Source organism: Balaenoptera ricei, chromosome 14, assembly GCF_028023285.1.
Source record: "Balaenoptera ricei isolate mBalRic1 chromosome 14, mBalRic1.hap2, whole genome shotgun sequence".
Taxonomy (NCBI): Eukaryota; Metazoa; Chordata; class Mammalia; order Artiodactyla; family Balaenopteridae; genus Balaenoptera; species Balaenoptera ricei.
In genome coordinates this window covers 81,270,528-81,297,015 of record NC_082652.1, presented here as the reverse complement: position 1 = coordinate 81,297,015, position 26,488 = coordinate 81,270,528, and the positions used below count along the sequence as shown (strand labels likewise).

Here is a 26,488-nt window from a genome sequence, read left to right as displayed (position 1 = left end):
AAACTGGGAGACAAATTCTTATCTCACCTCAGCTCTCATACGCTATAACTGGTCCAAAAGGACCCAAAACAGAAATATTAAAAGAGTAAACCTTCAAATGCAGTTCATTAAAAACCAGCCTACTAGAAAGCGTTCAGTGCTCACAAACAGTAAGTCATACAGATGTGAAGCAGGTTTTTAAAAGGCCGCCTACCACATGGTGAGATAAATCCCTATTTGTAAATTGCCACTAGTTTTTTCCCCCCTTACTTAAACAAGAGAAACAGAATTATGTATATCTCTTAACACCTAAACAATTTTGTCCTGAGCCCAAGAATTTAAATTATCTGTTGGCATTCATTAACTCCAAAATATAATAAATACTGAATACCTTTCCTAAGAACCATTCAACTCAGAAGTAAATCAATGTCTAATAATATTCACTTTGATTCTAGAAATATTTGGTGGCAATTTCTTTTTAATTTAAAAATATTTCATTAAAGAAAAATTTCTACTCTTAATTACCAGAAAACATTCACCTTTTCCTTTATCCTAAAAAAGCTGAAAAACATAAAAATCATAGGTAGTGTCAACAGAAAACCTCAAAATCAAATACCTCATTTTACAGCAGGGCGATATATCCTCCTTTCAAACCCATCAATAAAAGGTGTATTTAAAAAGATAGTCTGCTGTTGTTTGCTTTCCATATGACCTGGTACCAAATTTGATCCACGTACAATGGTAAGCAATGCAATGGGTTTCTTAAGGCATACCTTAAGGTTCTCCCTACATTTTTCCTACCTTTCTGAGTTCTGGAGAAAAACGGAAGACTCCTTTCTAAAGACATTTATACTCTTTACAGAACAGGGAGCCTTCAAAGAAATAATTCCATTTCCTAGCCTGATTATTAAAGAAAAAAATACCTTAAACTTCCCCATAATCCTTTCTAGTGAAGCAGCAATCTCTCATTTCCGCCAAGCTGAACACAGTGTGACCGAGCAGCTGTCTGAAGTGACCTGGATGTTAACTCTCGTACATCTTGAAATTAGTCTGAGGGAATCTGGGAGCCGGAGCTCAGTCACACGGAAGAGTTGCCATATGGCCTAAGCCTGCCTCATGTAGAACAAATAGGACAAGCCTCTAAAAGAGCAAGTAATACATTAGATGTGGAAACTCTCCCAAGTTATTAAGAAGCCACAACCTTCTAGATATTAAACAGAGGGTAACGTTTTTACCTAAGAGTGTTATGATTTCACTGTCTGTTACCAATTTTTTTTTTAATCTGAGAGCACACATGTGCTTCACTGTAGTAGCTCTGGCCACTCCAGTAACATATGTCCTTTGGTAGAGAATTTTAACAGATACTGTCTTATGCCTATATAATAATGGGGTCATTCTATTATATATATGGTTTTGCATCTTTTTTCTAATTACATCATGAACATTTCTCCATGTCATTTTATATTCATCCTAAATTTAATTAGAAATATCTTGATGACTATCTCTGTACCTAAAATAAATACCATATCTCTGATTAATTTTTAGAATAAATTTTTACCACAGAAAACCTTGGTCTAAGTATATGAATACTTTTAAAAGCTTGATACACAGGGCCAAAAGCTTTTTTAAAAAGTTATATCGATTTACGACCCTCCATCAACACCAATTTGAGGGAGAAAAATGTTATCATTTAAATATTTTATTTAATATTTCCTTGATACACTAATAAGGCTGAATATGATCTTTTCATGTAACTATCCATACTTTGTTTATTAAATGTTAATGTCCTTCACTTATTTTCTGCTTGAGTGAGTACTTATCACTACTGACTCAATAAGAACATTTTCTATTAAGAATATTAATGCTTTTATTTTTCTTATTTTTTGCCAACGTTTCTTCTCAGTTTATCATTTGCCTTTTAGATTTACCTTTGATAGCTTTTGGAATAGATATCTAAAACTTTTATGTAAAAAAGTATTTTTATATAAAAATATACATAACATAAATATCAAAACCACTCTATACATATTGACTTCTTTTGTGATTTCCCCCACCCCCTTTTCTGGCCTAAAAAGTCCTTTTCTGGTTTGTAAATATATCCATATGATTTCTTCTTAGTTTTAAAAATTATTTCATTTTACATATTTAACTCTTTAATTTAGCTGGAATTTATGTTGGTGTGCAATAAAAATTCAACTTTTATTTTTCTCCAAACAGCTACTTCCATTTATTAACAGATTTTTATATAATTATTTTTACCATAAAATTATGTCATATTTGTAAAAACTCAAAAAGTTACCCGTTATAAAGATGAAAACGGGTTTCAAACGGGTTTTGCTAATCCATGTATTCTTAGTTCTGGAAGTCCCTTAGACAGTGTGTAGGCCATCCTCCCTAAGAGATGAGAAAACTAAGGTCTGGACACACTGAGGGATTTGGGCCAAGGCTTTACATACTGATACACAGTGGAGAGAGCCTGGGTCCCTGTGGCTTCCCGAGGACACTGTACTTAGGCAATATTCTTCAACTAAATCAATTTTCTCATTAAGCACTTAAAATATCAACGAACAGGCACTAATTAAGCCAATTCCAACCAGGAATCACCTTAGGTGATTTTCAAATTTTGATATGTACTAAAGCCTAGGATAATAATAATGGACCACCAATATTACTCTTCTTTTCAAAATTCTTCTCCTTTTCAGTTTTCTCTAAGATATTGGAAGATGACTTTCAGCAACAGATATTACAACAGGGTTTAAGCACAGATGGCATACACAATGTCTAATGTGTGTCGATGTCTAGGACTGTTACTTTAAGATACACTGCAAAAAATTCTGAAAATTCAGAAAAATTTAAAGAAGAAAGTAAAGACCATCCATAATTATATTATACAGAGAACAGCATCATTTTAACATTTTGTTTTATATCCTTTTAGGAATTTTCTAGTTGTGCATGTGCACACACACGCACACATACTCAAATGCACACAAATTTATGTTACAAAAAGCGGGATTACACTATACAAATTTCTTTGTAAACTTCCTTTTCACCTAACGTCATATGCAGAGATCTTTCAAGTTAGTAATATAACTCCACATCATTGTTTTTAGTAGCTGTATAATATTTATTATGTGAAGCATAATTTAATTTTATTGATATCTAGAGTTCTGTGATGAACAGTTATAAAGACATCTTTTCTAACAAGGTTAACTTTCATGTTTTACATAGTGAACTCCAACCTGTTATTCTCCATCAACAGAAAACATGAGACAGTACCAATGAACTCTCTTCCCAAAACAGGAAGACAACTTAGCAAGATCTAACTACCCTACTCTCCCAGTTTTGTTTAAACAACCTGAATTTTAGTTCCAAATTGTTCATTTACCCCACATTATGAATCTCTTGCAAAATCCCTTTGTAACATTTGCATTAAGCATCACACCATATTATTCATAAATGAGATGTATATTTATTTCTTGGTTGTTCACTGCTCTCTCCTGTGTCTTTAAATCCCCTTTTCCTCTTTGGTTTCATTATTCTCATCTCTTTTTGTCTGGACACTTTCTCAAAAACTTTCTGAAAGGATACGAGTATCCAATTATTTGAAAATTTTTTTGGTCATTCGTCCATTTTAGTGAACTACAGACTCACAAATCACTTCACTTCAAATGTGTGTAGATAGACCTAATAAGTCAACAGATGCTTCATATTCCATTTAATGTTTTGATTAAGTGATAAATGTAATTTTCAGTGAATAGCGATGGGGCTGCAGCACTTCACAAAATACTTACTTCAGCAGCTCCAGGGTTTTGTGATCGAGGGCAAGTCGGGGGTTTCCAGTCAGGTCTAGTTCTTGCAGTTTTGGAGGCAGGTTTTCTGGTAAAGTGACTTCGCTTAGCTCATTACAGCTCAGGTCCACGCACTGAAGGAACAAGTGGAAACACGAGGAGATGGCCTGGAGAAGTTGTTCAGGTAGTTCTATGCCCCTACTCGTTGCAGGAATATCAGTGTGACCGTTCATTGTACTATGACGGCCAAATGCAGAAACTACGTTGGTCTGCTATTCTGCCATAAACATTTAAAACAGACTTTGCTAAATGTAATTAAAATTTTACTTTCTTTGAATAACACAAATTCCATGTTCTTCATACTCCCCAGCTTCATCCTTTTACATCATCTCTACATTTAAAAATTAAGCATTAACTGAAAAAGCCTAAAGATAGTGTCTCACTCACATTGTTCACAATATCTCCGCACTTGCTGTGGCCATGAGGGTTACAGTTACAACATCAAGATGGAACTTTAAAGGGCTTGTCTTTGGTTTTTAAAACAAACCAAAAAGCACGCAAAATGAGGAGAAGGCAGAGAACGAATATTCAAATGGGAAGATAATTCAAAAGAAGCTAAATAAGAAAGTGGCGAAAGACTAGCGGGTGGGCCTGCCTACTACATGCACGGGAAAAAGGCAGGAGCCAAATACAGATCCTGCACCCCAGGTATCCAATACCTGGACTCTCCAACAGCCCTGCCTAATCTCACTTGGGAAACTGCCACAAAAAGGTTCAGCATACCGATTAGAACAAAACTTATGTGTTATCTGTGAATGGGAATAACACCACCTTTCTTGCAAAATGTAAGGCTTAAATGAGCTAAGTCCCAAAACGAGGTGCTGCATTTCCGTTATGGGAGCGGGGACCAGAGTAGAAGAAGGATCACATGCACAAGAGAGAACAGTTGGCAATTTTTCTGATAAGAGAATGTGTAACCAACAATTTGGCAGAATGGGGAGAAAGCATTCAATTATCTGGCTTGAGCTGGTGCCTTATTATAATGTTTTTAAATGCCTAAAGAGCATATTAAAAATCTTAAGGTGGACTGAAAGGCAAATTGTATCCAAGAATTTCAGTCTTAAAGTGGACAAATTCATCTTTATCTGGAAAATTTTTTAAAGAACTTAAATCTGTTATGGATTGGGGAGGGGTAGAGACTGGGTAAAATGAAAACCTCTATTTTTGGAGAAATATATCCTCAGGTGAATTCAAACAATACAATGTTTCCACACAAATTGTTTCATACTCTTGCTCTGAAACAGTACCAATGATACACTATAATTTTTTTTTTATTATGAGAGCATTATAACCACATTATAAAAAGTTGGACAGAGATTAGAAAACTTACCGTTAAATTTAACACCTGAACACAACCAGTGTTAGAATTCTATTTTTGTTTCTTTTAGCCTTATTATTAATATAAAAAAACTTTTAAAACCCATAAATGTAGGTACAATTCCATTACATTTCACTTATTCTATATCTTCACTCCCAACACCTTTTATAGTCTTAATACTTTCAACAGAAGTACAAGAATTCACTTAACCTAAACGTTAACAACAGGGACATGGTCATCTCCTTTTTTTGTTTTTCCAAATATAAATAATGGTTGCGTGAATAGCCAACTGGACTTTAATGAAACACTGATAATACTGGTAGTGTGGGCTATTCTGGCAGTATGGTCAGTATACATCAGTACAGATAAAACAACACATGGTGTCAATACAGTATCCTGGTGGTGATGAAACATGAGCTTAAGGACTGACAGGTGTGGGCAACACAGAACGAAAGTGGTTGACACAAACGAATTCAGAGGTCAGAGCATGCATTACGGGGAAAGAGTAAAGACATTTTAGAACATTACTGAATTTTTTGAAATTGGTGAGCAATGTTTTCTAATGTTACCTCTAAAGATTTAAACTTTCACAGTTCTGTAGACGTAAAATTGCTCATTCTTTAAATTATCAAATTATGAGTTCAATAGGGTATTCACTTATAAAGATAATGTTGGCGATGGTAACGCAGATCTTAAGAGATGGTGCTTACGCACTACCCCCGCCCAGGCCCATTTCGTCACCAAGTCTTTAATTCATGGCAGTCAGGTCCCGCAGTCCTGTTCTGACCCACATCACGTTTCCCCTGGAGGATTACGATGGCATCGGAACTTTGCTTTCAGTCTCACTTCCCTCTGATGCATTCCCCACAATGCTGTCAGGGTGATTCTCTGATGTGGTTTGTTCTATCACATCACACTCCAGCTTCAGTCTTTCTGTTGCTCCCTACTACCCTTCAATCTGCCACCAAAGTGCTCAGCATGTCAACTAAGGCCTTCACCCCACCTTTCACCACCTGCTTCCTCACACTCTATATTCAGCTGTGTCAAAGTTAACTCTTGCATGTGTCATGTTCTCATTTGTCTGTGCCTTTGCACATGCTATTCTCTGTGAATGGAACTCTTCAAGCTATCCTTGCCTTCTACCTGGTAATCTGCCTTATTCTTTTAAGACTCAACGCCACTACAATGTCACTCAATTCCACTACAGTGCCCGTTTCAATTAGATGTCCCCTGTTATAAGTATCTGCTTATTTATTTCTTTCACTAGACCACGAGCTCCTAGAGAGAAGGGACTGCTTCTTCTCCTCCTATATCGGAAGTGCAGTGCACTGCAAAGAATAGAGGCTCGATAGATGCCTTCACCGAAATTAGGAACAAATAAACAATCGATTGCCTGGCACTTGGTAAACAATTATTTGTTGAATGAATAAATGAATCGATCTTATAAGAAGGTTCTTCAGTAATTAAATTTCTTAGGATGGGAACTGAGATACACATGTTTAGGTTAAATTCAGTCTAGAATAAGTAGCACTGCAAAGCAATTGATAACGTTTTTAAATGCTATTGTTTCTGCATGAGAAGGAAACTCTTTTCTTTAAGGGCAGATAAGCAAAGAAACACCTTTATATAGTTCTGCACACTGAAGGAGGTTTATTCCTAAAAATTACAGGACACTGGTACTTGGTGCCAATCTACTGGTGTTAACGCAGATAGTGAGTGCTTTACTTACAAGTACTATCTCCTATTCTTTTAATAGTCCTCAACAAACACTTGTTGACTGAATAATTGTAACAGCGACCACCAAGAAAATAGAAAATTTGGAAGTGAGACCTGAGGAAAAAAATAGTACTCACATATTCTATGTTGTTTAATGTATGTATTTATATTTAGTGCACTAAAATTTTCTTGGAAATACATTGTGAAATAGAATATTGAATCTAAAACGTTATCATCCCCTCTTTCAGGCCCATTCTAGGACATAGGTAAGAAAAATCACTCTGCTATAATGCAAAACTCTGGTAAGAATACTCAAAACAGAATTATCCAACCCTCAGAAAAAGTGAGATAACTCATAGTTGAGAAGGAACTCATGATTTAGAGGAAATGACTGCTAATACAATTAGATATGAGTATAGGAAAATAATCAGTGTATCTTAAAGAAAAGGGAATACAATGTGATGTATAGTTCAAGTGTAATTATCACAAAGGTTGCAATATCTTAATTATGATGATTCCTCACAAAACATTACTAAAGAAATAAACATATCAATTTTCACAGCAGTGTATTATTCATTATCTGCCAAATAATTGCCTGTGCTGCCCTGAATCAGCAACTTAACAGAGCTAGTGAGCTCTGAGGTTCTGCAACCCCCTTGCTTCTTCCTTCTTCAGACCACAGCTAGTGCCCCACCTCACCCGTGCTGCTCAACAGCTCTGACAGCTCCAAATGGTGGGGCTCCCACTCACCTTCTACACTCCCTAGTCCTCACAAGGTGAAAGCCGCTGATGTATAACATGTTCCCTCTCCGAACAGGTTCACTAATTTCCATTTTGAAGTCAAAAGAAGCAAATACATCCAAGTATTCAATCAAAATAACATTTATTTAGCATCTACTAAATGGCAGACAATAAGCCAGACATCAGGGACCTCGAGAGATGGCAGACACAGTCCCCACCCCGAGGAACTCCCAGGCTAAAGGGGGAAATAAACACCACTACCTACCTCCAGCTGCTATGATCAACGATGTGTACAAGTGTGCGTGGCTGTGACAGTGAAGGGGCAGCTACTGAGACCACAGAGAGGGCTTTCCAGGGGAGGATTTTTGTGAAGAATCCAAATTAAAGATAAAGAGGCAGATGGGAACAGGAGGGCATCTAGCAAGCGCTGACAGCACGTGCACCAGGCAGGAGACAGAGTGACGCACTGTATACCAGGACACGAAGCAAGAGTGGTTGGTGTGGTTGGAGGTGGTCGGGCCCGAGAGCAGGAGATGAGGCTGGAGAGGCAGGTAGGGGCCAAACGGTGAACTACAGATTGTGTCTCACGCTGAAGTCGTCTATACCACCTCCCTCTCTCAGAGTTCTATAGGAACCCGAACTTTTAGCTTTAGAGTAAAATACATGTACACACATGTGTAGTATTTCTCATTATATAACTTTAAGTCAAATTCTCTTTTAACACTTAAACTACTACATATTCTTGATGTTGCAAAAGGCTAAGTCATCATCACTGTAGGATGTTCACACATCTGAGTAAACCTATTAACTAAGAGAGCCAGTCTGAACCTTTTACTTTAAACACAGACCCTAGAGCCAAGGTTGAAGTTCGGTTTTTCTATGTCATAGTGTATTTGTCTATAATTATTCAGGAATGTATATTGTTTAAACCTCCCCACCTTTCAGGAAGCTGCAAAAGAAGAACTTTAATTTGTACAGACTCTTCCTTTTAAATTTATATACAGTACCTGTGATTTTTCTCAACTGGATTTTAGATTTAGGAAACCTTATTGGCAACTACTTGACAAAAATGACAATCAGGGTAAAACTTTGTTTTAAAAAAATCCTCGATCCATCAAATAGTATTCCATTCCTCCAAATAGCGAATTCCCTTAAACACCAAAATAAATTATTTATAAAATCTGACTTTAAGAAAATGCATCCTTTAAAAACTAAGAAATTCCTTTAATCATTACCTCATAAAATTGGTTATGTGTGCCCTTGGGAAGACTCAGTGGTGTATCACAAAGTTACAGGACACCTGGCCCATGCTTCTGGGGGCTTCAGTGTTACTCAAAGATTATGGAGAGGAAGAGCCTTTACTGTGACATTAAAACTAAAAGAAATGGTAAAAAGTAGAACACAAAATTAGCATGTAATTTTAGATCAAAAAGGAGACTTCAAAGAAATTTATAGATGCTTCCAGGCTGTATTCCAGATTTGGGGGCATATGAGCTCACTTCTCTTTTTCCTTACCGATAGAAGACTTTGAAGAGCAGGATAGTGACCACTTCACAGCCAACTGCTTTGAGGACTCATGGTCACAAGTGCTCCTTTCTTCAGGAGCATCTCTAAAGGGATACTTTCAAAATGCACGAGCTCACAGAGGACCAGTTGTTTATCTGTATGTACACATAACCCACTTCATAAGATGCACGCAGTATTTCATTGTAAAAGGCATGGCTTTGTGTTTAAAAGGGCTGCTGAAATAATTTTTAAAACTAGAGCTAAAAAAACAAACAAATTAGTCTGAGTTAATATATTATCCCAACTTTGAAAGACAGAGACTATGCAGTCCTAGCTTCCTGCTGGTGAGTTGCTAGTGAGGCAGGGAGAAAAGTGGCTTAAATGGCCATGTCCTGGTAGACACTGCTTCATTCCTTTTTCCTTAGCTCTTGTCCCAAACAGGAATGGATGCCACATTCCCCAAATGTTAGAAGAATTCCTAAATAACCATTACCCAGATTCCAGGACCATAATGACAATTGCTCCTGCTTCCTGGTTTTTGGATACTGCAGTTCCTAGATGACCTTTTAAGTCTAGTAGGTCAACTACTCTACCAAACTGACATCTAACTGGTCCCTGATCTGTCTTTATTTCCATTATCCTACTTTCCAACGAATTAATGCCTTTTCTTTCATCCATTCTGACCTAGCCGTTTCCCCATGTTCTTTGTGTTCTATGATTGAGCTGGTTCTCTCGCTCTCGTCTCACTTTAGAAACAACAACATGGCTTGATTCCAAGGGAAATTCAACTTCCTGTAGCCATTGTTCTCAAGAGTGTGGCATATTAAAAATACTTCATACTCCATGAAGTGAAATAATAGTCCTAAAGATGAAGTCACTCAAATTATCCAAGTGGTTTATTACTGCATAGCACAAACATGAAAATAACCTTCTGAAGAGAATTTAAAACATTTTAAAAGATGCTGTTCACCCAGTAATCAGAATCAGGACACCACAGGGAAATGGAAAATTTGACAAAAGTTGCTGATATATGGTGTTTAAATTTCAAATTTCATTCATTGTATGTGTCACACATTTATTTCATCTGCTTAAACTACACTTCAAAAAAGGTAGGACTATGTCCCCAATTGGAAGTAACTCAACTAAAAGCTTTGGTGTTGTTGCAAAACTCCTGTATTATCAATGTGACTGCCATGTGGTTCGGCGAAGGGCCCCTGAGGAAGAGAAACCGAGTGCCACACCCGCGGCCACCCTGCTTTTTAGGTTCATCAGCTCTAGCAGCCTACCTAAGGACCTCGGCCTGGGACCAGCCAAGCCAAGTCTGGCTTATGTGGTGACTCTAGGATTAAGTTTTCCTCTCTAGCTGACTGAGAGCTGATCTATACCCAGAGGGAGGCCTGTCTATTTTAGAATCAGAACAGAACATGACCTGCTCCAGGAACACAGGACTGGTGGCGGGGTTTGGAAGACTAATTTGAAGGTGCTAAACAAAGGTGAAGACAATAATATCAATACTAAGGAACCAAACTACTAGGACTTTGGGTGCACTTAAGCTCATCGAAAAGCTCTAAAAAATATACTGTTTTTCCTACGAATTTATATGACCTTCCTGCCCAAGTACAGAATTTGATGCCTGATGATCACTTTAACAGATCTCACCAAATGCACCAAGATGAGAAAAGGCCAGACCTAAATTTTATCCAAGAATAGGGGATGCATATAGTCTCTGATTTAGGGGTACATGAATAATGGCCTGATTTTACAAGTTTAAAAAACTACATTAAAAAAAAAAAAAGTAAAATAAAAAACTACATTTTAGCATATATATTTTAGTAGGAAAACTTGTTTACCCTTTAAATGATAATTGGTTTTAAAGCTTTGGTAACAAAGCAGTGAACAAGCACTTTTCTTTAATGTCTTAACAGATGAGACGGCTCACAGAGAACTCGCTAAATATACCAGGATATTAACCCTCTTTAAATTATCTGTTAATGTTTATAATTGCAATGATCTTCATACCTTCTATGAAATACTTTATAATTATTGTACTTTATTTTCAAGAAGCAATAAGAATACAATCTAGGATTATTAACTCAATGATAATATTTTAATAGCAGCTGGAGTATTTCAACTTAGGAAAAAAATGATTTCTTTTCCATTAGAAACATGCTTTAGGGCTCAGTTTGCAGTGAAGACTCTCATAGGTATTTTATCATCTGTTTACAGCAAATATTTTTACCAGGAATTTTCTTTTGGATGGTTTATTTATTTATTTATTTTTGGCCACACTGCACGGCATGTGGAATCTTAGTTCCCCAACCAGGGATCGAACCCACGCCCCCCGCATTGCAAGCACGAAGTCTCAACCACTGGACCGCCAGGGAAGTCCTTGGATGGTTTAAATCTGCATAAATACTTATATAGCAACTGAAAATATTCTCATATGAAATAACACTAAAATATCAGTTCAGAGTTCTCAAACAATATTAACTACTACTTTTTTAATAACACTATCTGTCCAGGGCTGCAAAGTTTGTATTTTGTACATAAAGGAGACTTGATACTGCTCACCACCACCGCCCCCCCAAATAAAACCCCAGCAACAAAATATCTCTTGGTAATGGAAGAGCTGGGTCAGAAACACTGGACATTTTTAACATAAGGAAAATGCTAAGATACAATATCTGGGGTTAAAAATCAAAGAACAAAAGAAGAAAAACTGTAGGAAAAAAAAAAAAAAGTAATACCAAAAGTAAAATTTTAAAAGGAGCTGTAAAGCAGGGTACAGGAGAAGACAACAGGGGAAGGAATTAAATGGAAACACGAGGGCACCAATTTTAGAATCCAGGAATCCAAGCAAGGGTCTAAGAGAAGATCTGCTTTCATAGAGTAACATTCGTATTTTGCAAAATTTAGTCAAAACTTGAAAAGTTTAAATGTCTATCTGTATCTGTATTTTAAACCAGATACTTAAAAAAAAAAAAAAGAATCTACAATTCAGAGTTATATAACATTAAAAGACAGGTGCAGAAAGTAAGACCAGCAAACAGGAGGTTAATCTTGAGACCTCGGTGCACAGAGACCTGTTTGATGAGGCCCCGTGACAGACACCACAACCCCCATCGAGTAATGGGCAGTGGAGCAGCCCCTGGAAAGCTTAGCTGTCAACATTGTTCCTGGGATAGAAGCAAAGAAGTATTTGCTTAAGTGACAGATTTCCTGGATTTTGTTGATCATCAGCCAAAACAGTTGCTCCATATAATCGACATCAGAGTTGAACCCTATCGAGGCCTTGTAACTAATTATAGTTAATATTTACAGAGTTCTTACCAGGTGCCACTTCTATTTCAAATGCTTTACACGTATTATTTTATTTCATCCTCACAGCAATACTGTAAAGGAAGCACTGTTCTTTCCCTCATTTTACATATGAGGAAACGGAGCGATTAAGCAGCTCTTAGTTGGGATCCACCTCTAGATCTGTCTTCCTTCAGAGCCCCACCTCTTACCTACTGTAAAAGGTATATAAAGTAAAAATGAAATATTTCTGCGAGTTAACAGTAAGTGTTCTAAAACGCCACAGTCAGGTATGAGGTGACAGTGCGCTCACAGTAAAATATCTCATGGCTTAAGCACACACACACACATGCACACACTTATCAAATGGCTTGTACACACCTCAACCATGTAAATGTACAAAAACTCCTGTGGTGAAAACTTATTCATGCTATTCAAAGTGTCTTCAAATAGGATGACTTTTGTTCCTTTTTAGGAGATTAGAATATGCTCCTAGTCTATAACCAGAATTATTTTTTATTAAGCACAAAACTAATAATCAGAAATGCTAAAATGCAAGATGAAAGAACTTCTTACTCTTTGCTCCAAAAAAAAAAAAAAAAGAATAAAAAGTTGTTAGATGGCTTTCATTCTAGCGAACTGGTTTCGCCCGATGAAACTGCCCTGAGTCAGGAGCCAGGAACTGCAGAATGTCTCTGCCACCAATTTGCCGTCTTCAGTTTATAGAAACCACTTCCTTTTCAGCACCTCAGTTTCCTCACCTACCAAATGGGAATACTATCTGCTCTGTCAGGTTTCATTAAATTGAAGTGAATGTTTGGTAATGGTAACAGTAATGAGATACATCTATATAGGGAATTATTACTAATTGGGTGCTGGGGTGGTGGATGCTATTTAATTAGGGGAGTTGGGGGGAGGGGTGTGCAGAGGTACTGTTAACTATTTCAAACTGCTATCAAACCTGATGCAGTCTCTGAGTCTCATAACCACCCTGGAAATAAGCAGGACAAGCATTGTTAGACAGATGGGAAAGAGTTAGGTGGCTATGTGGCTAGTTAGGGACAGAGCTCAGAATACAATTTTCCCTACTCCTAGTCCAGTGTTTTTTGATTACTGTTTTTTTTTTCCCTCTGCCGACTCAGAGGTGTAGCCCAGTGGTGAGGAAGGATGGAGCAAGGACAACAGAGAAGTCTTCATTCTGAGGAAATCCAACAAGGGTGCGAACATCCTGAACTGATGAATTAGAGAAAACAAGTCTCTTTGTGGACTTGAAGCTTGGAGTTTATGGAATCGACCCACGTACCTTGATTTCTGGGAGCTGCATAACTTCAGGAAAGACTTCGATGCAATTGGAGTGAGCAATCGCCGTGTGCATGCGCCTGCAATTCATGATAGTTGTCGGGACGGCCTTCAGTTTATTCCCACTGATGTCAATTTCTTCAAGTTCCTCCAGCTTTGCCATTTTACTAAAAAAGAGAAAATCCAAGGGTGGGCAGGTCACAAAATAATTATAAGGAAATTTAGAAAGAAAATAATAGATAATGAGAACCAAAAGGTAATTTACTATGACTCTGAAGATTCTTTAAAGATTCACTTGCACTAGTCATTTTAACAGACAAGTTTTTCACTACTGTTTTTGAGTATCAAAGTATTTTGATACCTCCTCTCTTACTATAAAACGGAAACTCTTAACTTCAGCTCTCTGAATTGGCAACAAGAAGAAAAATGGACGTCCTTTTCCTATGAAAACTCTGTGTGTGAATTACGTTATCCTGACAACAATCACTTTACTATGTAGCTTAGTCTGAACTCCAGTGAAAATCCTACTCAAATGGGTCAAAAGTTAGCATTAATCGAATCTATGTGCTTTAAAAGAGCTTAGTGTGAGAGTATGATTTCTTTGTATTGGCACTGAAACCTCAAGGGAATATATAGAGTAGAAAAGGGTATGGTTTATATGAAAATATGCTTTCTCCTGAAACCCCACTCCCCAAATTCCTTGGACATCACTTGTGATAACAAGGTGGTCATGAGGAGTAGGATGCTGAAAGGTCATCTGGATCATCTCTCGACCTCCTGGCAATGCCCAAAGTCAATCTGTACCCAAAAGAAATTTCTCTCAACTCCTGCTAAACAAAGAAAGAACCTTTCTGATCTTACCTTAATAACAAGTCCTAATATAATTGAACACTTTTGTTTAAGAATGTCTTTTATTGTTCAATCTTAACCTATAATGTAGAATTACTATTTAATTACATTAATCAATAATTACAGTAACCAAATAAAGAAAAACTCCAGAATTAGGGTTTCTTATATTTTCTGTAAATCTGGAGGGAAAAAACCCTCTGCCTCTACAAACCTATAATGCATCTATCACTCCTCTGGCCCTTTTTCCACCACTTGTGAAGGTGGAATCTAACAAGTACAGAATTCCCAGTGAGTGCAACTCAAACTTACAATCTGAATCATTTAGTTTAGAGATACTGATATCTCCTCTCCTTGCTGTGGTTTCATTTGTCACAATAAACCTTTTAAAAAATTTAGCAAGAAACACTTTATTGCTTTTCTGTTTTCTCTCAAAAATAAAGGTTACCTTATTTGCTTACTTGAAAATAAATATACGCCGAAGATACAAGAACTAAGTTTTTATCTTATGAAATCAGATCTTTTAATATATTAACATTCAACACGGTATTAGGATATGCTACAAACAACAGTGTATGCACAGACTGTGAAGTAATCCATCTATGATAGCCTGAATTTGTAAGATTATTATTTGAATATGTTGTCATCATATTGTGAAAAGAAATGTGGAAAAATCAATGAGTAACAGGCACGAAAAAAGATTGAAAGTATAGACATCAGGTCCAAGAAAGAAAATATGTTAAAGAAGTTTCTATCCCTCGACATAGAAAGAAGGCGGTCAAAAAAAATTCTCTGTAGTTAGGGTGATTACTACTGGCATGGGTCACTGGGGGATACCCTCAGAATTTGAGCTGATGATCATTTCTCCTGCTGGGCTTAGTCATTCACCATCAAATGAGGGCCATGAGCCCTTTCAGAGATATTACTGTTATGTGACTACTATGTTTTCTTCCAAAAATATCATCTCATTCCATAGTAAAAGAAAAGTACATTAAAAGAAAAAAAAGAAAGAAAGAAAGAAAAGTTTAATCAGTAACATAAAATGAGGGGAAAAAGTAAAGAAATAAATGTATACTACAAAAATAGAGTAATACTTGAAGTCAATGCATATTTGGGCCTCCCTCCTTTAGTAAGGGTTTCAACAGACTGGTATCCCTGATGCTAGCAGAGAAAGGCTGTCCCCATATTTTGCTTTGGCCCAGTGCTAAGTCGCAGTTAGCAGCAGAATAACAGAGGGGCTAGTGTTTGCTTCTTTGATGTGTGGGCGTGAGTTCTAAGACCTAACTTGTTAAAGCTTCACTCAAAGCAAGATACAATGCCACTGCTCCCCAAAATTAGAAATTAAAATTAAAATAGACTTAAAAGTAGAATTTTCTAAGAGCCATAAATTATTTGTAATGTCAGTTTCTATGAATGCACAGGCCACCACTGCTTTTTATACCATAAGCATAAATACAAAAGCTATTAGCTAACTGAGAACCTTCAGGTTCCTAGTTTACGTTCTAATTCTCACACACCATACTAGGTTAATTTTTTTTTTTTAATTTGACTGGTTAAAAGGAAGCAAAAGAAAAAATATACCTGCTAGATGACATGCCTTATTTCAAAATCATAAGAACATTCTAGCAATTTGGTCCTTGGATACATTCATATTAGAAAAATGAACACATTTCTCTTTAGGGGAATGCTGACAATGGCTTATATAAAAGACACTGTGAATAAGAATCGGTAGGAACAAGCTTTACATTATCTGGGAAATAAACATGTTAGTTTTTGCCTTTCCATCTATGAATTCATTTTCAGAAATGCAATGAAGGATGTCACTTTGTGATCTTCTTTTACCTTGCTGGAAAACTTTGAAGTCGGTTATAGGCCATGTGAAGAATCTTCAGATGGGGGTGTCCTGTTAACAAGGGCACACATTTATCTGTGAGGTTGTTATTCGTCAAATACAACTCTTGTAAGACGCTGTTTGTCTCTTCAGAAAGTGTGGCTGGAGGAAGGGTTTCCAGTTTGTTTGCAGATGCATTCAGGAATCTCAGGCTACAATGACAAAAATGCAACAGAATCCCACTGATAAGCCACAGGTCTAGTCCAGAATCCTCAACAAACCTAGAAGTTTTCTGATTGATACCTGGCATATTAGAAACTGGGTTTAGAAACATGAATTTAAAGACAGGTCTTGGCATGGAAGCAACCTAAATGTCCATCGACAGAGGAATGGATAAAGAAGATGTGGTACATATATATACAATGGAATATTACCCAGCCATAAAAAAGAATGAAATAATGCCATTTCCAGGAACATGGATGGACCTAGAGATTGTCATACTGAGTGAAGTAAGTCAGAGAGAGAAAGAGAAATATCGTATGATATCACTTGTATGCGGAATCTAAAGAGAAATGATACAAATGAACGTATTTACAAAATAGAAACGGACTCACAGACTTAGAGAATGAACTTATGGTTACCGGGAGGAAGGATGAAGGGAAGGGATAATTAGGGAGTTTGGGATTGACAATGTACACACTACTATATTTAAAAAGGATAACCAACAAGGACCTACTGTATAGCACAGGGAACTCTGCTCAGTGTTATGTGGCAGCCTGGATGGGAGGGGAGTCTGGGGGAGAACAGATACATCTACATGTATGGCTGAGTCGCTTTGCTGTGCACCTGAAACTATCACAACATTGTTAATTGGCTATACTCCAATATAAAATAAAAAGTTAAAAAAAAAAAAAGATAGGTCTTGGCTTTGGCAGGCATATAGATATGTGACTCCACTGTCTATAATGAACACAGTAGCTATCTGTATTAACTACAAAGAGAAATCAATTTTTATGGAAGCACAAAGGTGAGAGAAAGTGATTAATTTTATAGCTGGTGGGGAGTCGAAGGGATAGTGATAAGATAAAATTAATATTCTGTCTTAAGAAAGGGAAAAACAATTGCCTATTTTAAAATAAAAGAGCTCTTAAAGTAATAAAATAATTAGACATTAGATCACAATACAACTAAATCACATAGTGACTAAGTCTTTTTCAGTATGATGCCCAAACCATATTTTACTGACATATATTCACAACTGCAAGGGATAATTTACTCTGTAGTAAAATAATGTAATACTACGTAGAAGTGAAAATGAAGAACAACTACATGTATCAATAGGATGAATCTCACAAATATAATATTGAGTAAGAGAAGCCAGATACCAGAGGATACACTGCATGATTCCATAATTATCGAGTTCAAAATCAGGCAAAACTTATCTATGGTATTAGAAGTCAGGGAAGGGAAGCAGTGTCTAGGAGACAGCTTCTAATTTTTCCAATATGATAACATTCTGGTTCTTGATCTGAGTGCTGGTCACATGAGTGTGTTCACTTTGAGAAAATTTATCGAGTGCTACGCTTACGATATGGTCCCTTTTCTGTATCTATATTATACTTCAATAAAACTTACATTAAAACAAGATGTATATGCTACCAGTTATCCAAATGATAGCGTGAACAATAGCTAAACTATGAAGAATGTTTTTACACCTGAGATAACTAAAACTGTCAAAAACTGTAATTCCTTCCATAGTTACTGTGAAACACAGACAAATGCAAAATGCAAAGCTGGAGAACTGAAACAGAATCCTTGCTGTGATCAGTTCCAAATCACTGGAAAGGGAAGAGAAGGACAGAGCAGGAACTGTGCATGGCTCACGGGCAGACAACCCTGCTGCTTCACAGTGGATCTCCACCACGTGTGCTCCACAGTGAAGCTGCAGGGACCCGAGCATGGAGAGCGTCCAGCCCACAGGACCCACCTGCCATAGTAACCAAGGTCAAAGCTGCCTTGTCCCCCACCCCTTACCTAGAACTACCCTGTTAATGAACTGCGTTTCTCGTTTCAAAACCACCCAGGTTTGAAATGTTCAGCATTCAATTCAGGACTATTTTACCATATGTTAGTAAAAAAAGAATAAAATCTTCCTTAAATAGGAAGACTCTGGAATACCAGGTACAGTTATTTTTAATCTTGGATAAAAAGAAAGCTTTGTATTCGGGAGTCATCACCAAAACTGTCATCCCAAGCCCTCAGTCCACTAAGCTAATACTCTCCAATCTTGCGACCTCCACACACTTACACACACACAGTCCAACTCCACTACTTATCTAAGGAAAAGCAGCTTCCCCAAAATAGAACATTTTCCATTAAAGAAACACGTATTCCGTTGACATTAAAAAAAAAAAAAAAAGGGGGGGGGGAAGTTAGAAAAAGGCTGTACAAAAAAAAAAAAAGAAAAGAAAAAGGCTGCACAGACCATAAATAGTCATGGGAAATTATAGTCGTGTGTGCTACAGAGAAGAAAATAAAGGTCATTCATGCAGTTTCTGAAATGGTTTTGACATAGGAAGGAAACCCCTTCCAGCACCATAGTTCTTTAAAGTACTTTTAAGAGTCCCATTTGTATCACCTGACTTAAATACCCTGTTAAGATTTCTTCAGTGTAGAATTAGAAAAAATTAAAATGTATTGCCCTAAAACATCTTGGAATGGGGTTGGCTGGGAAACTCTGACAATCTCATTAAAATACAATTCTCTAGGAAATATGTAGTTATAGATACATGAAAAGAAAAGAAAGAAATTAACTCATGAATATTTGCGTATTTTTAGGCCAGAAAAAGAGGGAATGTTGTTTTGAAAGGAAAAAAGACTGACTAGTGAATGCTCATCTAGAAAACTGCAAAAGGGACTTTAAAAACTCCTTACAACATCTGATGAAGGGAAGAGAGGGATTTCCAAAAAGACTTGTCCTCTCATCTTGTTGAAATTTGCCAGTATTGAAGTTTATACTCTTTATGGGAAACTGGGGGGAGCGGGGGAATCCCGCACCCCTCCTTCCAGGACATGAAACTAAGTTGAAACTACACGGGCTGGTTCCAAAGGATTTAGTTTGAACTGAATAAAGCCTGATTGAATCATCGTGTTAGTTAACAGTCAAAGAGCAAACAACTGGGCTAAAAACATTTTTGATTATAATAGTCTCTGAGAAATTAAATTCAATACCCATCCTTTTAAAAATAAAATACCTGTCCCACAATTGCACGTTTCAGCAGGAGGCAAATTAAGTTGGTTTAATCTGGGTGTTGTATTTCCATCAGAATGAGCAACTACTTTAATTTTGTAAAATTTCTCCAGTATGGGTAATGGTTTTACTCAATAAATATGGTGTATAACCCCACCCCCTGCTTTCAAAGCCTCCCCAAAACTAAATTCCTAAAGCACTGAGTTTGGTCTCAACTCAATACGATATGAGAGAACTTCCTCAAGCTTCTCCCTTATAGATTTTTGTAATAACTCTATAAAAGACTTGTTTAATGTGCCATGAGAGTTTCATCCATAGAACCCTCTTCACTATGCAACCCTCTTATAATCATTAGAGAAATGCAGTAACATATCACTTTTTCTCATTTGTAAAGTGCTCTCTAGAGACCACAGCTCTTTCCTATTTCCTGTTTCACTTGATTCTCCCAACATCCCAGAGATGCCCCCCTTATATTTCACAGAAGACAAACTGAAGCTGAGAAAAGTCAAATTACCTGGCTGTTGTTAAACAGTAATTAGTGTCAGAGCCAGAAATAAACCCAGATCTCACCAATCTTAAAGAGTCCACTATTTCCTAACACAATTCAACTGATAAAAACAGTAATGATAAAACTTTCCTGAGGACGTTTTCAAAGGCCTTCTCCAAAAAAGCTGGAGGTCAAGCAGGGCACCTGCTGGGTAGTGTGAAGACCACATGTGCACAGCGCTTCAAACTCCATTCCTAAAATAACTTAATAAATAGCACAGTACTCAAAAACTTTTCTTAGCAGAAAGTGCAAAAGTTGTAGAGAAAAGACTCACATACGACTCCTGCCCTGAAGCATTTGGAAAGTTGCCCATGACAGCAGTGAGACAAATCCACTTCTTGCTTCTTGAGCAATTACTCTCTTCTTCCCTGGCACATTCTGTTCGTCTGTTCTAGCTAATCTAGGTTTTTTTGTTTTGTTTTTGTTTTTCAGTAATTCCCAGCACACCCTTAAATTTTACAGCCAAATTCTGTCCTGAAACAAAGCACAGGATTTGGTACCACAACAGGTCTACCTATTTGCAGGCATACCAGGCATTCTGCATTCAAATGATTTTTCTGCAGATCAGTACTGGGACTTGTAAGTCTATTGAAAATGCAAAAGGTTAAGACCCTAAGCGCAGCAAAATTCTTTGACTTTTATATAACTCCCTGATTTCTGCCCCCCAAAATCTTCCAGAGGTGCCAAACAAAATGCTCTAAATTCCTTATCATTTGTCCATACAACACAACGCTTTTGACAATTTCATCTATTGATATCTTCAGAAGACTGATAGCTCTTAAAGCAGGGGCTTTCAAACTTTTCATTAATGGCAACCAAGAGTACAAAATACATTTTACATGACCACCCAGTACAGATGCGACATATACATGTGTAAATGAAAGAAAAGTTTCTTGAAACAATTCTTAACCTTACTCTATCTTACACTGATATTTTCTATGCCATTTTTTAAAGTGCTGGTAGAAACCCACTAAATTACTACACCTCACTTATCAGTTTGAAAAAAGGACACCTATTATTCACTGTCTAGCAACATCACCTAATAGTGAGGATTGCATGTGAAGAGAAAGCACGTACGTATAGCCTAACAGAACTCACACATTATTATTTTGAAAGATCTGAAAATCTGCCTGGCTTGGGCAGTAAAGATCATAAGCCTACAGAGCAAAGGAACAAAGGTTATACAGATGTATGAACTGCTGAACAAGAACTCGAAAAGAATTAATTTTAAAAATTAAGTATAATTAATTAAGAATTAGTTAACATTGATGTAACACTATAAATTAATCTAGAGATATCCTAATTTCATCAATTATATCACTGATGTTCTCTATCTGGTCCAGAATCCAATTTAGGATCGCACATTCCATTTCCTTATCATGCCTCATTTGTCTCCTCTAATCAGTCTTAATTTAAATTTGTTTGATGTTTTATCATCATTAGAATTTAGAATAATGTGATGCACTTCTGGCAAAAACACACAGAAGTGATGTTGTGCCTTTGTTCCAGAAGGTATGTGATTCTCAACTTCAACTCCCAGATATTCTTATTAAGTAGGTCAGCGTAAGTCTTCAAAAATCTATAGAATTAAGAATTCTGATGATTGGCCAAGTTGAGTCAGTAGAACTGAGATAAGGGCCAGAAATCTACATGTTTAGTAAGTAATCTAGGGGATTCTGAACACTCTGAGAAACACTATTTTATTTCACTACGGCTCTCAAAACATCAGAACTTCCCAAGATAGCTCTCTTCCCTTAGGAAAAATAGTGTAGGCAACTTAGCTCTTCAAAATGCCAGAAATATCTATCTTTGCCAAAAGGCACCAGTTGTCATGGTTAATCGATCACGCTCTCCCAAATTTTCTATTCCCTTTTAGTCCCCTTGATATTTACACATATTCTGTCTGAGTCACTAAAACTTATGGTCTGTAATGTGACTAATACTCTGGGGATATTTTAATAATTACCATGTACTTCATTTGTACATACACTCTCCCCATTCCTATCCCCTGAAAATACCTTGTTCTGTTCCAACCAGGGATAAAAACAGACTCTAATCCCCACCCACAATAGGAATCTATAACTCTCCTTTAAAGGGCCCATTGTGACTGACCTCATCAGGAGCAGCTCTCTGGCCACGACATGAGAGTGCATATGTGAAATGGACAGGGAACCAGCCATTGTCGAGGTTTCAGAAAGGACAGAAGGATGGCAGTACCTCATCCATCCAACTTGGTGACCCATGGGGAATATCTACTCCCACTCTTGCCCATCTGTTGATGAAAACTGATTATCTGAAACTCTTTTGGGGGTTTCCATCAAGAAAATACTCAACTCTAAGCAAAAAGGGATAAGATGAGAGATCTAGGCGGGTAGGATCCAGTTTAGAATACTTCCCAGTTCCCCTCACAGAACCAAATCCTGCCCTGACCACAAGGTACAAAATCACAGTCAACTTCTCAGCAAATATGGTCTAACATATTTTACATCTGTCTATAGTTTTTGAGCTGCCAGTCAAAAGAAACAAAACTCAAAGAAGAATATGGAGGGTAAACTCATAAACTTAAATTGTTGATTCAGGTCATAAGAATTTTAATAAAATCAGTCTGAAGTTTTCAGAGGAAGATAAAAATATCACTAAAAGTCATCTAATTTAAAGTAGATTCCCCTCTCTTATCTGGTTACCTGCTACCAGGTAAAGCAGATTAAAATACACCATTCTAAAGCTGTAATATCTCAGAGACAATATTATGTAATCAAAACCATGACACTGTGTTTTAGCAGAAAGATTCAGAGCTAAAGAAATCTCCTTAGAAAGAGAGTTTAAGTTCAGCCTTTTGTTGTGTCCAATAACACATGTTTTTCTGACAGTTCTCATGAAGCTTCCAAGCACAAGTTCTACTTAGAGAACAAACGAAACCATTTTTAACTTACGAAGACTTGTATTCAGGCCTTTTCCTCAGTTATATAACCAAACACAGAACTGGTAACAATAATTTACTACCACAAAAAAAAAAAAAAAGAAAGAAAAAGTGAGCATCTATATATTTTTTAAGATTTGTATTATGGAGCAAACTGAATGGAAGGAGAATTGAAGCAGTTTCATTACTGCCTGGAGCTATCTGCCAAACACAAAGCTCTGTATTACACAACAAAGTGCTGTTCTTCATACCAGGAGCCTAAATTAAAACCAATCCTATCATTTTCCTTCTCCTTTACCTTCTCAACCCCACCTTTTATTACAGGTTATTGTGCAGTTATTTTAAGCTCAGCATTAGGTTGTAAGCTCCTTGAGGGTAATACTGATGTTAGTCATTTTTCAATCCCCTGCAGTACCCAGCACAGTGACTTAAACTTACAAGGTCAGTAAGACATTGGCCATCCTGAACCATGTAAATGAAAACAAATCACAACAGAAACCACCTGCTAAGAGCTTGTGAAGATTCTTTCCTAAAAAACCCTCTTTTAATATTTTAAGCTTCATGTTTTCTAGGTTGACCTGCTCCCACAATAGTCAGTAGTAGTTTATTCCTTCCCCTCAAACTAATCAAACCAAATATACAGTAGCTCTACATTTTCCTGAATGTAAATTATGCCTCAATTAAAAAAATTTTTTTTAATTAGATAGAGAAAACCTCTGTTATATAGGTTTTGGAAAGGGGATAAATAGAAAAAGTATTATCCCTTTAAGAAGCAGTAAATAGTTTGGTAAAGCATAGGGAATATAGTCAATATTTTTATCATAACTTTGTATGATGTGTAATCTATAAAAATATCAAATCACTATGTTGTGTACCTTAAATTAATATAATATTGTAAAAGTCAACTACATTTCAATTTTAAAAAGTTCTATTTTTCTTGTCTTCCAACGAGTGAAATAATACAAGAATGTTGTTCAAAAAAGATCTCATCGACTTTACCCCACCCTCTTTATAACCCTATCTGCCCAAGAGAACCAAACCTCTTAACCTTTCTGACTTAGAGTCATGACAACAACGTCAGTTGCTATACAAGGCTGGAGATGGGGCTATTGCATTGCTTGGAAAACAAAGGCACTGGAATATGCCTTCTTGGAAAAGTTTCTTACTTCTGCCTCTTTTGGTCATTTGCTTTTCTCTCATAAAATAAAAGCAGGATGCCTGCTCTTTCTAATTCACTCAGCCCCTTACTCCAGCACTTCCCTGTGCTGGAAGGGCATCTGGCACGGCCTGCCCTCCTCCCAAGGCTGCCTACTTCCCCCGCACCAGCCCCTATTTTCCAAAATGCAGCTGGCTCTGGATAGGCCCATTTATTCAGACTAGGGTATTTCTGCCTAAATGCCTTTAGCTTACACTGTAGGCTCAGCTTATTCTGCTCTCCTTGATAGCAATGTTCCCTTTCAGTGGCTCAATTCAGGTCCTAAATTTTCCATACTGCATGACTAGAAATATTCTAGTTCATACAGTCACCCCTTTTCCAATATACAGATTCCATCTGGGACTGTACAGAATAGACAACATGGGAAAACCTGTGCAGGGCCACAAAGTCAACAGTCCACGCAGCGGTTCTCGACCCTGGGAGTCAGCGGAATTGCCTGTGGAACAATCTAAGTTAAAGTTGCCCCTCGCTACTGCTCATCTGAACATGAACACACAGTCTCCTGGACCACACTGTGAGTGACCTCAGGCACACATTGTCAGATCTGGCTGGCACCAGGGAGACTCAATGACTGCTTAGGGACACCTCTAGAGAATGAAAAACATATTCAAGTGCCCCTTTAAAATAAAATTCTCAGAAATGAATAAAGAATGATTATTATCTATTGGAGAGTTCCAGCACTATTTACCTACTCTACTAGCCATGATCTTATAAGACTCAGATTCAGAAATGGCTTTATCTCATTCAAAGACTCCTAAAACCCGAATCCATCTACCTTTTGGTTTCTACCGATTCAATGTAGATCCCCCAGGAGAACAAGTGGATTCTCATTATAAAACTGCACCCAATTTTTCCCTAGTTAGTTAGCCTTATGAAAGAAAACACAAGGCTACATACAACATGACATAGAATTCTCCGCAGGGGAAGAAACCAAATCCTATAGTACTCATAACAATAAGAAACACGTGGGGCTTCCCTGGTGGTGCAGTGGTTGAGTCTGCCTGCCAATGCAGGGGACACGGGTTCGAGCCCTGGTCTGGGAAGATCCCACATGCCACGGACCAACTGGGCCCGTGAGCCACAATTGCTGAGCCTGCGCGTCTGGAGCCTGTGCTCCGCAACAAGAGAGGCCGCGATAGTAAGAGGCCCGCGCACCGCGATGAAGAGTGGCCCCCACTTGCCGCAACTAGAGAAAGCCCTCGCACAGAAACGAAGACCCAACACAGCCATAAATAAATAAATAAATAAATAAATAAATAAATAAATAAATAAATAAATAAATAAAAGAAACACGTCTAGAGCTACCCATAGGCTGTGCATTGTCCTTTGATATGAATGCAAAAGCGAGAACAATTCTTTAACTTATCTTGAAATATTGTTCTTTTTGTCAGGGGAATGACATAGCACCAGTCAATTACAATGTAACAATCCCATTTCCCCACAATTCCATTATTTCTCAATAATTATACCAGTAGGAATTCATTGTAACTTACATTAAGTACAGAGAATAAATTTTTTTTAAATGAGGGAAACAGAAGAAAAGGAAAAGGAAAGGAATGCTGGACATGTTCTCTCTCTTGATCTGGGTGATGGTTATGGGGTACATATGTATGTAGAAGTTCACTGAGCAGTACGCTCAAGAGTTGTACACTTTTTGACTGTAAGTTACATCTTGATAAAAAGATTTTTTTGAAAAAGGAAAAGGAGAGAAAGAAAAAAATGCAAATCCAAGATCAAGGGTAGTATTTAAAATTCCTTAAATTTTTTACCTTTCATTAAACAAATATTTATTGAACATCTTAGAAAGGAACCCTCCTACACTGTTGATGGGAACAATTTCTTTAAATACTTAGTGAACAAGTTATTTAGAAAAATTCTCTTTGTTCAAAAAGAAAATAGTTTAAATGCAAGGGTAAACCTGTGGTAAAGATAAGACAATTGGTAAAAAAAAAAAAAAAAAAGTAAAACTCTAGGAAAATCTATCTCTGTCACCCAAAGTCATAAATATGTGAAAGCAAGAACAGAGAATCCTAAGGTAATTACACTAAGCCTAGAGCGGGCTGCACAAGTTTTGACCAGGCAGCAAACTTCCCACCCTTGTTTTATACCGACACCTCCACAGCTCACGCTTATGCACAACTCAACCCACTTAAGGAATCAAAATTAAAGAAGCA

At 37.1% G+C, this 26,488-nt stretch overlaps 1 protein-coding gene across 1 annotated transcript in view; it reads right to left on the bottom strand.

Moving 5' to 3' along the window:
• PHLPP1 (PH domain and leucine rich repeat protein phosphatase 1) overlaps positions 1 to 26,488 on the bottom strand; it is a 213,454-nt gene that overhangs the window by 15,557 nt on the left and 171,409 nt on the right. The window contains exons 11-13 of the mRNA XM_059894348.1: positions 16,393 to 16,593; positions 13,709 to 13,871; positions 3,771 to 3,901 (exon numbers count right to left, since the gene is read on the bottom strand). Coding sequence (XP_059750331.1) covers positions 3,771 to 3,901; positions 13,709 to 13,871; positions 16,393 to 16,593 — 495 coding nt within the window. The remainder of the gene's footprint in view (positions 1 to 3,770; positions 3,902 to 13,708; positions 13,872 to 16,392; positions 16,594 to 26,488) is intronic.